The 13,114-nt window shown below is 33.3% G+C and overlaps 1 protein-coding gene across 1 annotated transcript; it reads right to left on the reverse strand.

The window, feature by feature from the left end:
* Positions 1 to 142: 142 nt before the first annotated feature.
* On the reverse strand, positions 143 to 9,988 carry LOC117909829 (proteasome assembly chaperone 2-like). The gene is made up of 7 exons (XM_034823881.1): positions 9,837 to 9,988; positions 9,435 to 9,600; positions 5,028 to 5,086; positions 4,097 to 4,215; positions 3,188 to 3,428; positions 1,962 to 2,085; positions 143 to 685 (listed from the first exon to the last, which is right to left on the reverse strand). The coding sequence occupies exons 1-7, from the start codon at positions 9,894 to 9,896 to the stop codon at positions 606 to 608; spliced, it is 849 nt and encodes a 282-aa protein (XP_034679772.1). The 5' UTR covers positions 9,897 to 9,988; the 3' UTR covers positions 143 to 605.
* Positions 9,989 to 13,114: the final 3,126 nt, after the last annotated feature.

Here is a 13,114-nt window from a genome sequence, read left to right on the forward strand (position 1 = left end):
AACGGGTTAATGATTGTCATTGCATTCCAAATTTTGAGAAGAAAACAAGGTGTATAGAATGTGGCATAATGTGCTAGAGAAGAAAGTAAACTAAACCCAGCAAAGAAGAGTTTTGAGCATTCAAAAGAATCAAAACAGATCCTAATCAAAATAAAAAACTACCTCAATCATAGCTTATCAACAACCAAGCAACACATTCCTCAAAGTCAAAAGACAAGATACAAAAACAACCACGTCCGAACCTCTCTGTGTTTCGATTCGGATGGTGTTCTTCTGGAGGCAATCTAGTCATCATCACAAATGGCATGTGCATAATTTTCACAATGTCTTTATCAAAAATAATTAAATCAAAACAAAGGAATGACTACCTGAATCAATATATCAATAATCTTTCAACAAAACTATAAATAAATAAATGCTGAAGTTGCACCATTTAGATGAGTGACCTTTCATTCCATCTCATTTCTGTATGTGTTGTTTTACCTTGATAAAAAGGGTACTTAGTATATTCGCAACACTTGAAATACAAAGATGGCAAAGAATGCAGATGCATCAGCTTTCCATCCTTCCAAACCTTATCTATGTAGGTCATTGGATCATCAACCCTAAAAGAGAGACATATCTGGGGGTGGCCCATAAACAGTCTTCCATGAAAATGGAATAGCCCAATTACCACCTTGATCACCTGAACAAAACCATTAGCAAATATTAGCATTGATTGGCTGACTGCTTAACCAAATCAGGTTCATAGTAGGGTTGAAACCCAAAAAATCGGTCATCCCATGCACTGACACTTTGGCATGCAACAAATATCCTCCAAGTTCCAATGCAACAATTCCCATGTTAGTAAATCCTTTATCATAAACCTTAAACCATTAAATAAACTAGGGTAGCTAGTTCCACAAATTTTAAAAAGCCCATTGGTTAAAACAGATAAAAGGACATAAATGATTATTGGGGGGCTCTACATTCCAAAAGCCTGCCCCCCATGAATCCAAAATTAAAGTGAGATTCAGAACTCAGGAACGCTGTGAAGCCAAGAATAATACAAATTGGGATATCCAAGATCAGAGATAACAGAAACGCTAAGAAAGAATTTCAAAAATATTTCAGGAGAAAATAAAATGGCAAGCATAATTGAGTGAGGATAACCAACATGTGAGAAAACAGCAAACACACATCAGCATTCTAGAATTAGTGAATGATTAAAGAATCATTAAAGTTTCATAGAAGCAAGACAGCAATTACCATCTACATCTCATATAAACAAAAATATTACAAAAGAATTCCAAAATGCCAATGGCATGCACTGTGGATCAACTTGGCAGATGAGCTTCTCATCCCACACAGTTTCCTGGCAGGAAATACCTTTCACATAAACAAACAGAACCATGACTGAAAAAATGCCCGTAAATCAAAATTATTATTTTGCGGTAAAGAGCTAGCATTTTATGAGGAACAGAACCGATGGCAAATATTTAAAGAGGAAGAATTGTGCATTGAGTATTACTAAAAGAATTGTGCATTGAGCATTGCTAAAGGATCCTGTCAATCAAGCTATGTCATGTATGAGGTTTCCAGCCAACTGATGATTTGGAAACATGGAATGCCATGCAAATATGGGACAAAGGCATAGGGTATAGTAGCACAGAGCAGATATATCCATTATGGAAGATGGATCATCAAATTGAATTTTGTTCAAAGCATAATGAACTAGTAAATTCCATGTGATGCCTGATTTCAGCGTTTTTAGTTTTGACATTCACATGAAGCAGCTTGAGAACACCAAAAAAATTCAACAAAAAATTTGGAACCTGGAGAATAAAGCACATTACTATGAGTGATCAGATTATCAGTAGTTCACCAATTCCTGACCTGATTCAGCTCATTGAAAGGTTTTTATTTATGTTCTTTTTGTTTGGAGGAAGGGGGTGGAAAAATGGGAAAGGGTTCAAGCTCACCATGGAAATTTTGGGGGCTAAGCTCAAGAAGTTTGCATGCCGCGTCAGCCAGATTGAAAGCATCAGGTATATTGTCCCCTTCTGAGCAGTAACATAATAAGCAAGTTACCTTCAAACCTTTGGCCTGATCCAATGAGCCAATAACCTTTTGTAAGTTAAATTCACCTTGGTCCACAAATGAACTGCAGTTACAACTAAATATAATAATCAAATCACAGTTCTCTGTTTTTAGAGGAGTAGTAGAAGTGGCAGAGAGAGAGAGAGAGAGAGAGAGAGAGAGAAGCAGTAGCAACTAGGAGTAGCAGTAGAATATGACTAGTAGCACCACCAGCAAAAGTATGGAAGCCATACTAATAGGAGTGTGGCAGTTAATAAATAAAGAAATTCCAAGAACATTGCCAATTCACATGCTGATAAAAACTAAACAATAACTTGCCACCAATAATATTTGAACAGCTTAAAGAAGTTTTCCTATATAAAATTCCCCAATTTAATATATAAATTTTATTGAATTTTTGAATTTCACTCCCTCCAACTCCATAGTCTACCCCATTTTCCACCAAATAGACATTTTATAGGTTTCACAAAACCTTGGAAAAAAAATATAAGCATTATAAACTTCTCCCAATCGAGTGACACATCAAGACCCAAATTGTATTCTTAAAATTAATAAATTGTGATTTCTGCCTGTCCCTGTCAATAAATAAATAAATTGCTTCCATTCTCAAGGGTGCGAAGTGTATCAATCATAAATGTTGGCCTACTTTTCTATACACCTTAACTTTGATTCCAGCCTAAATCACTTAAAACCCTATGCTTAATTGCTCATTCTAACAGTACCTTAGTTTCACTTTCCTCTACATAAATCCATTAAAAAACCAAAGACTTTGTCCACAAATATTTGATTTTAGGAAACTAAACCTAGGGTTATTATGCATCAAAAAACTTCCTTGGTATGGCTCTACATATTGGGATGGAGTAGGGGGAAAAAACCAAAATAAGGAAGGAAAATCAGTAGGCTAAAGTATAAAATGAGGGCTGCAACAAAAAAATAAAATTAAAAAAGAAATGTCAGCATAAACATCCAATGAGTTATAAAAAAATATGTTGTAGAGGATACAGAACAAGCAACTGTAAACATTAGCACATAATAAAAATATATATACGTATATATAACAAGACAGAAATTTAAAAAAAAGAAAAAAAAAAGAAAAAAGAAAAAACACCTTAAAATAAGAGAAAAGTGCAGCAAATGGCAAACTTGGGTAGTAATCTTCTTCGTCTTCAAGTTCATCTTCAAAAGGCAAACCATCTTCCTGCATAGCATTTCCTGCAGCTAATGTACTAAGATACTTCCATCGCCTCTGAGCAGGGTTATATTCATGTAATTTTTTCCACCCTAGTTTTTCACAGTCATCATCTGTTCCATCCATATTGGCACTGGAGATGTAATATATCTGCGAACCACTGAAAAAATAACCAAAGAAGCAATCAACATTGTCAAAATGCATGGAAAATTATGGACAATTAATCTAATTGGTTACTTAAGGTCCACCAGGGAACAGAAGTCAAAATTAACTCAATATTCTGTCAGATTTGTTATAAATGTTCATTAAAAGAAAGAAATATTGTTTAGGAATAACTTTCAGTTATGTTTAAAATCTCATGCCTCAAGACACTATTTTTGAAGTAGATTTCAACAAATAATTTCTATTGAACAAAACTTGTGACTTTCTAGAGCTGATGCATGAGTTTAGAACAAATAAGGTGGTTCTTTGCATTTGCATAATCATTAAATACAAAAACAAGAACCTTGAATGTGAGAGAGAGATCTTTAAATAAAAAAACAAAACCTTGATAGAGAAAGAGGGGGGAGATCCTACCTAAATGGTGCCTACAAGTCAACTATTCACAGGGGTAGCATTATGAAAGTCACCCAGTCAATAAACCTTTAATAAAAATGATGCCTATGCATTTGCCCAGACAGTCAACCTTTAAAGGATTTAAAGATGGGTGAGTCGTTGGGCTAAATGACTAGTCACATGGAGAGTCAGATAACTGTCAATCACAATAGTGCTCATATATAAAGTTCAAGCTTTGAATAATCACAACAATAAGATCACTGCTTTGAATACCTTGACATATCAATCCTTTGCCACTGCCCAAAATCTAGGCTAGAGAGAACAATAACATGCTTCTTCCCACTGTCAGCAGCAAAATCAGCCAAATTCTTAGCAAATTCAACCATCATCCCCTGTTTGGTTGACCATCCAAAACCTGAGTCAAAATTTCAAAATTCAAGGATAACAATACAACAAAGGAAGGATACAAACAAAACCGTGACCCTATATATGCCATAACATACAGAACCAGAGTGACCCAGGAAGCATCGTTAAATAGGAAAACCATTTATTGAAACGGTGTTATTGACAAGCATTATGCTATTAATGAAGGTCAAACAGTGCAGTCAAGGCCTCTTGTAAGAAATACCCATTGCTTGCCCAATGTCCTAGTTAGGCAGTGCTAGTCAAGCAATAACAGGTGAACCCTTGAAAATGCCCAAAGAACAAAGCACTAGGTGCTTGTTAACTGCATCTGAAAAATATAAAGAACATACAACACTAAAACAATTAAAATCATTTAAGGTAAAAAAATAACATGGACCAAAATCATTTGATCAACTTAATTTTTTTTCTTTTCTTTGGATAAGACATCATATTTAAAAATACAAAGAAGAGACAAGTGGATAAAAGAAAAAATGGAAAATTGTAAAAAGGAAAAGAAAGAAAGGGGTATTCTTCAAAGACAAGACAGACATTCTTTGTAACTACCTATGTTTTACATTTCAATTCTAATTTGCAATAGCGAACTCTCACTCAAGCAACAGCAACCATTATAGCTTCCAGACACATTTTTGTCAGGTTTTTGCATTTATCACAATTTATTAACATAAAAAATTAAATGATACCATGTAATTGTTGCATCAGATTCTGAAGGGGAAAAGAACACCTTAAAATCATCGAAAATGTTCTAAAACTAAATAGTGGTAAATTATTGAAGTGATACCTTAAGAACTGGAGATCTTTGTTGGACAAGTGTCAATTTATTAAGAGATGAATCATAAGCTGCAAACCAGAAGTAAACTGTATCACTGTGCTTTTAAAACATTCACAAATAATAAGAACTCATAAAATTTACAAGAAACGAATTAAGAAATAGTCAATTGCAGCAACACTAATATCTAGATTTATTACTTATCATCTGAAGAACTCACGATTACACATTTTATCCACTGCATCAAAGCAAGGTCAGCCAACAGAAAAAATAAATAAATAAGAGAATTTAGGAGCTTGAAAAGTATGATTATTTTCTATCCGAACTAGAAGTCTTCACAGACACTGGCAACAATGACCAAAATAAATTTCCAATAATAATAGTAATCTCAGAACTGTAAGAGGGGCACTCATGAATGTTGGTCTCAGGGCAGGAAGCGCAAACAGTATGTAAATTGCATCCAAAAGCTAAGGCATGCAATCTAGGTCTTGGAGAGCCAAAGCACAAGAATCCAATGGCCAAGATGTACATCATGTACCTTGGAGCATTTGACGGAGATTAGCTTGAAAAACAACATAGAAAAGGCCCCAAATACATTCCACTATCATTGAGCTGATGTAATATGAGGGGGCCCATAGGTTAGCACAAGGCCATGATATGTTCCACTTGAAGAAGTCTTGATGGAGTCCCCTATTTGAGGTAGCTTACATTGGGTTTCATCTAGGCATTCCATGACTTGCACCATGCCAAGTGGGCCGGCCTAAGTTGGCTCTTGCTTGTTAAACTTAAAGCATACCTGCATAATATTATTTTTACACTACATGTTATTTTTTATCCTGCCTCATGTTGCTAGGCCAATTGGGCGAATCACTTAGAAGTTACTAAATGTTGCTAATTATCAAGATGCCACATCCTTATTATATTGCCATCCAAGATATAAAACAAAAGTATATTCAAACCGTTAGAAGAAGAGCCAAAGATCAGCAAGTTATTTTGGGTAAATTGTTGTCTAAAGATCCATAGGTATTGCTATTGTTTTTCCTGCAATATATTATTCCCTTATTATGAAAGTTGACCCAAGATGTTGTACCAAGAAATCTGATAAATTCCATAATAGGACCTAGAAATCAGGTTGCCTAATTTAAAAGGATTTGGTCAACCCTTCCATTGTATATATATTGTAAATCAGAATGCAATGGAATACAAGGGAGATCACCCCCCCTTTGTTTTTAACATGGTTTCAAAGCAGGAAGTCTAACACTGAAAATCCATAGAGCCTTCATTGCTTGGTCATAAACAGCCCTCATTGTTGTCACTTGTTCACTTGTTTTTTTCCCCCAAACCAGCCTTAATTGTTGGTAACTTAGTTCCCATTATAATTCCCTTGAGATTGCAACTGGTCAAGGCATAGCCTCCATCACTCCTTTGCCCTTGAAAAATGTGTTACATGTTCCAAACATGTCTTTTAATCTCGTTTGTTAGAAAGACTGCTAAAGACTTCAATTGTTGCATAACATTCACCCCTTCTCATTGCATTTTTTCAGGACCAAATAAAAAGGAGGATGATTAGGCATGGTGAGAGGAAAGTTGGACTCTACTACCTCAATACACATTGAAAGATTGGCAATCCTATTCCACAAGCTCTTGTTACCACCAATAACCTCCCAAAAGTTGATCAAAAATGGCTATGGCACAAACAGTTGGGACACCCACCCCGCTTTTTCTTGGAAAAGATGTTTCTCACATTGTTTGGCAAAACTAAATCCCATGATTTCTATTTCAAGGTTTGTGAATTTACAAAACACCATGGTGTACCTTTTCCAATAAGAAATGAAAAAAAAAAAAAAAGAGCATTCTCCTTTTAGTTTAATACACATGCATGCCCAAATATTTTTAGGTAGATGGTTTGTTATTTTCATTAATGACTACACTCATACTACTTGGGTATATTTCCTAAAATCCAAATCAGAAGTTAATTCCATTTTTGCAATATTCCACAAATTGGTTTGTACCCGATTTTGTACCAAAATCCATACCTTAAGTTCAGATAATGGAAGGTTTATCAAAAAAAAAAAAAAAAAGTTCACATAATGGAAGGGAATATTCATGATCTAGTCACCTATCTCCAAAATGAAGATATCGTGCATCAACCTTCATGTGAGATACCCCACAACAAAATAGGGTAGCAGAGAGAAAAAATAAACATCTCTTGGAAGTTGTTAGGTCTTTACTTTTTCAAATGCATCTTCCAAAATCATATTAAGGGGAAGCCTTTTTGACTACCACATTCCTAATAAATCAAATGCCTTCACAAGTCCCTAACTTCAATTCCCCCATGGATGTACTCCCAAAGTCTTTTCCTAACTTTAAGGGTATTGGAACTCTTCCTCCAAAAATATTTGGGTGTACTTTTTTCATTCACATTCCTAAACAATCTAGAGATAAACTTAACCCAAGAGCTCTTAGGTGTGTCTTTCTTGGATATTCCTTCACTCAACAAAGGATAGATTGGTTGTTAGCCAATAAATTTTTCCTATGTCAAACTCATGAGGAGTCAATTGACCACATCCTATTGCATTGTGTCAAGGTAAGGGTGTGTTGTGGAAACTTTTGTTCTCTTTTTTCGAGGTTTATTGGGCGATTCCTTCTTCCGTAAGAGAGATTATGTTAGGTCCACATGATTCTTTTGTCAGAAGACAGCAGAAAAAGTTTGAGGAGCAACTCATTTATGTCTTTTATGGACAATATGGAAGGAGAGAGATAGAAGATCGTTTGAGAACGAGGAGTTCTCTTATCAAAGGCTGAAAATATTGTTTTTGGGTAACTTGTTATCTAGGACCAAGTTGTTTATAGCCGAAAGCTCAATGTCTTTATTTGATTTCATTGATTGGTTGGGTTCGGTTTGAGGGAATAAGTGGTTTTTTGTTTTCCCTTTCCCTTTTTTTAGCACTTTTTGACGATCGTTGTATACATCATATGTACTTCAATGTGCCCCTTTTTGGTCCTTTTCAATATCATTTTTATTTACCTATCAAAAAAAAAAAAAAGTTAAAGACTTAAACCTAAATCAAGTCAAAGCCTAAATTAAATTCAAGCCATTTGAAATCAAGCCTCTTCAAGCCTTGACTAACAACTAGAAAAGGAAGAATCACAATGCAAAATAAAGATTGTACTTACACCATTCTTCAAATGAATAAAAATTTGATTTGATCATGCATAATTTTTCTTCATGAGAAATATGTGTGTACAACATTATTATTACTAGAAATGATGAGAGGCAAATACAAAGACTAAAAACTTATCTATCCAGTGAAATTGATGTCAAAAATCTAAGGAGTCTAAAGTATTTCCTTGGGATTGAAGTAGCACACTCAAAGGGAGGAATATTTATTTCCCAACAAAAACATATCATAGATTTGCAAAGGGAGACAAGGATGCTAAGATGTAAACCAACAAAGACTCCAATTGAGTAGAATCATAAATAAAAAGGAAAAAATGGAGGATTATATGGTAGACCGTGGCCCCTATCAAAGATTAGTGGGGAAATTAACTTATTTATCTCACACCCAACTAGACATGGGGAAGCTATGGCTATGGTAAGCCAATTCATGCATTCACCACATGAATCTCATATGAGGGCAGTATACAGAATCCAGGCAAGGGAATCTTATTTCTAAACAATGGAAATATGGATTGAAAGCTTGAAGGGGAGAGTTAGAAGAATAGCCCAAAACTTAACAAAATATATCGGGCAGATTGTTGTGTGAAGATCCATATGTATAACTATTATTATTTTTGTTTTTTTGTAAAAGTTGATCCACAATTTTGTACCAAGAAATCTAGGTAAATTCCATACTATGACCCTAGAAGTCATGTTGCCTAATTTAAAGATATCTTATCAATCCTTCTTTTGTATATCTATTGTAAATCAATTTACAATGCAATACAAGAGAGACCCTTTTTTCAACACAAACAATGGAAACCATCGTGAGACGTGCTTGTTCTACCCAAACAAAAATGTTACACGTCTAACCAAAAGAATTTTCTAGTAAATCGATAAGGAACACTGCATGAAGTGGAGAGGTTTAGCTTTCACTAGGTTTGGTTTAAAGTTGTTCTCATTGAAACAAACAGAGAGAAATGCTCAAAAACCCTCTGTTTGGTTCCTGAGAAGACTCGCCCTAAAACAAAATAAAACAACCTCGTCTTTCCATCACTTCATGCGAAACACCTGAAATTCAACCGAACTCAAAAATCAAGCCCTAGAAGGAGACTACAGTCTTGTTGGGGATAGCATTTAACTTCTGCATTTACTAGTTACGGCACTTGCGATCACATTTTTCTTCGCTTATTCCATAAATTTCACAGCATCCAAACAGAACAGCAAAAGAAAACCAAGAGAGGGATTGAGAAGCTCACCTTCGAGAGGCAGAGCAACCTCGCCTCGTGGTATAGGGCCATATGCATCATTGCCAACACAAGGTAGCACATAAGGGTCATCCAAATAACCGATTCTCTCCGCTCTCGTAGACGAGATCAAGAGGTCCACCGCCAACTGCCCTACATTTCCAATCGACAAAGCAGGCTGATCCAACACCAAAAACCATAAAACCGAATAAATATTTACTCAATCAAACTCCCCAACCCTCCATTCCGTTGCCGAGAAAACAAAATAAAATAATCCAAAAGTCCTCCTTCTACAATACATCAGTTCCAAAGCATTCAAAAAAAAAAACCAAAGATTCAAAATTTCTACTTCCATTCTCTCGGGAATCAACGGAAAATGAGAAACAAAGGAAGGATGAAGAAGGTTGATAGAACCAGAACAAGAGTGGAGCAATCGTTGTTGAGGTGTTTGCCTTCTTCTACAATAAACTCCATTGCAGCATTCAGATTATTCAGAAAGCTCTTTGTTCGCTATTTTGGAGCCGGAGAATTGGAGAACAAGAAACCCAAAGCCACTGTCGCGAACCGCTGGGACCGCCTGCATTTGCTTGTAAAAGGATCCATTCAACAGCCACTCGGGGCATACCCGACATCATCTAATGGATCTTCAAAAACGGGTCATACCCCTAATGGATCTTCCAAAGGCGGCAACCCGCATCCGGATTTTGGAAGAGAAGATGTTGATATGATAAGATTGAGATTGAAAATACCTTATAATGAGAAAATTGATTATTTTTTTTAATGATATTAATTATTATGAGTCATCTACTTTTATTTTAGTAGGATGTTAAGAAAAACAAAAATATTATACTACATTATTGATAACTTTGACTAGTTTAAAATTTTTAAAATTCATAAAATTTATGTCGATAAAATATAATTCCAAATTTTTGAGTTGTTGTATTAAGTATTCTCATTTATCTCCGTATCTTTTTAAGTTAAAATTTATATTATATTTTATTATTATATGTTTTTATTTTAATTCAATGTTTAAATATTGAAATATTTTTGTAAAATCATCTCAACTCTGATAATAATAAAATAAAGTTTAAAAATAATAATATATCAAAATATATTTGGACATACAATATGATTTTCAAAGTAAGAAATACAAAGATAAGTTAAATTAAAATAAAATTTTAAAAAATGAGAAGAAATAAAAAAAAAGAAGAAAATTAAAACTTATTTTCTATGATCTCTTTTATATGATTGTTAAGTGCATCAAGATTATGTATTTCATTTTTACTTAAATATTTAAAATCATTTAGATTCCAAAATATTTTCATTTTTTTTTTATAAATTAGATGATTTTACATCTTTTTATTAAAATGTTAAATTTAATTCCTCCTAAACTTATTTTAAAAAGTTTATGAAGTTAAATACAAGTGGCTAAAGGTTTCAAATCTCAAAGTGAAGTCTTTTATGCATTTTATAGTAATGTCTAAAAGCTAGTTTGTGCTTCTAGTTTCTATTTAAATGCTTCAAACATATCAATTTGTACGAAGGAAGAGTTTTAAATCATTCTTAAATATTATTTAAACTATGTGAGAGTATTTTTAGAGTGCACTTACTCTTAAATTTAGGTGGTGTTTGTTTTTTTTACTTAATTTTAAATAGAATTTTAATGTTTAATAGTATTAAGTATTAAGTTGTTTATTTTTATAATATTTTATTTATTTTAAGCATTAAAAAATAAAGAAAAATCAACATGTTATTTTTTTCATTTAAAAAAAGTCAAATATTTTGACTTTTTTCTGTTCAGTAAAAAATTTATAATAAATTATGAAAAAATAGAAAAATAAACAATTTAAAGTTTGAAAGCAAATTACTTTAATAAAAAAGATAAAAAAAAAACAAATACCTTCTTACACTTCATCTTAATGCACTATTCAAACCCTAATTTTTTTTTTTTTTAATATTCTATGGTACCAAATTGTAAATTAGATTTATTTTTATAAAATATTTTATTGTATATCTTTTGAGGTGGGTTTAAGTGTAGGGTATTATTTGAGAGGGAAAAATCTAAATGTAGGAGATCACTTAAGATTTGTAAAGCATAGAATATCACTTGGAGAGATCAATGGTGCAATTTTATTATTTTAAATTAATAAATATAATATAAATTTAAATTTAAATTTCATTATACTTATTTTATTTGAATAAAACATATTACAATTTCAAAAAATAAAATAAAAAAATGCATACTCTAACTTATCTCCAATAAATAACTTCTATCTCATCACTGGTATTTTCTAAAATTATAGCTTAAATTAACGTTATTTTAAAAAATTAAAGAAATAAAAAAAGGAGACATGTAATGAAAGCCTGTCCAAGACGGATCTCACGCCTACGCGTGTCCTATTGTAAAGTATATTGTGAGGTATCATATGTAAAACAGCTCCTACCAGTATAAAGACTGCTCAAGCGACCCTACTTTATTACTATTATTAATTTGAAAACGATAGGAAGATGACCATTTATTTAAATGAAATTTATCCAAAATAATTTTTTGTTAAAAGACTTGGAAAATACTAAGAAAAGAAAAACCTGTTGAAAAAAATAATTTCCTTATATTTGGTTTCATAGTAGAAAATATGAAAACAAATAAATTTAAATTAAAATAAGTTAAAAATTAATATATTTTAAAATTATTTAAAATCTTTATCTAAAAAATAAAAATAAGTAAAATGCATTTGTAGTATGTAAAAACAATTTATTGATTTTAAATTTAATTTTTATTTTCCTAACTTCTTTTTTTCTCCTTGCATCTTCCTTCAAATTTTCAAAAAATCAAAGATAACGTCATTAAGCAACATGATATGTATATTGAACGTAAATCCTACAAGTTCAAGTTTTTATAAAAGTTATTAGTTTAACGTGACATCAGATTTTGGTTTGATAGAAGGTTTCGGGTTCGATCCCCTCTTTGCAATTTGCGTTGATTCCGTCTTTCCAATTGGTGTCCTAAGCTTTTAAAACTTTTAGGAAAGTTGTTAGGTTAACAAGCATTAATGTTATGAAAGTAGGATAAGCAAAGACCAAATGAAAGTGTAGAACCAGACCAAAATTATGATTACATTTCAAGCTGAGAGTTTGCAGAGTTTAGGATATAGTCGATATGCAAGTGTAGAATCCAATGTCCTAACTGTGTGAGGTTGTAGAGCATTTTAGGTCCACTGGTCCAATTGGCTACCTGCTTGATATTGAAAAAGGGAGCAAGGTCAATTTGTCACCATGCATTCAAGCTTGTGATCTCTAGGCCCTGGAGAGGCTATGTCTAGAAAATTACAGAGACTACTGAGATTCTTCGCCATGTGGCCACAAGGCTGCAAATCCATTACCATTATTGTATTTCATGTCCCATGGGCTCTTTCCCCTCTCCAGCTCTCATCCATGCATCCCATAGAAAAAGGCCAAGTGTGCAGCACAGCATGGGTTAGACTTAAAAGAGTCTAGAGAGAGGTGTTTGATTGGTTTAATTTGTTAGTCCCCAGGACCAGTGCTACCCGCCCTGCTTGTCTTCTCCCAACTGTTGGCTTCTCAGCCATGGCCCCATTGTCACTTCTATACCCATCTGTACAGCACTAAATATGTATAGCAGATTGGCAGCCAGGAGAAGATTGGTGGAGGGGCTGATGAGTATGGGCCAGTTT

Source organism: Vitis riparia, chromosome 3 (assembly GCF_004353265.1).
Source record: "Vitis riparia cultivar Riparia Gloire de Montpellier isolate 1030 chromosome 3, EGFV_Vit.rip_1.0, whole genome shotgun sequence".
In the NCBI taxonomy this organism is placed as follows: Eukaryota; Viridiplantae; Streptophyta; class Magnoliopsida; order Vitales; family Vitaceae; genus Vitis; species Vitis riparia.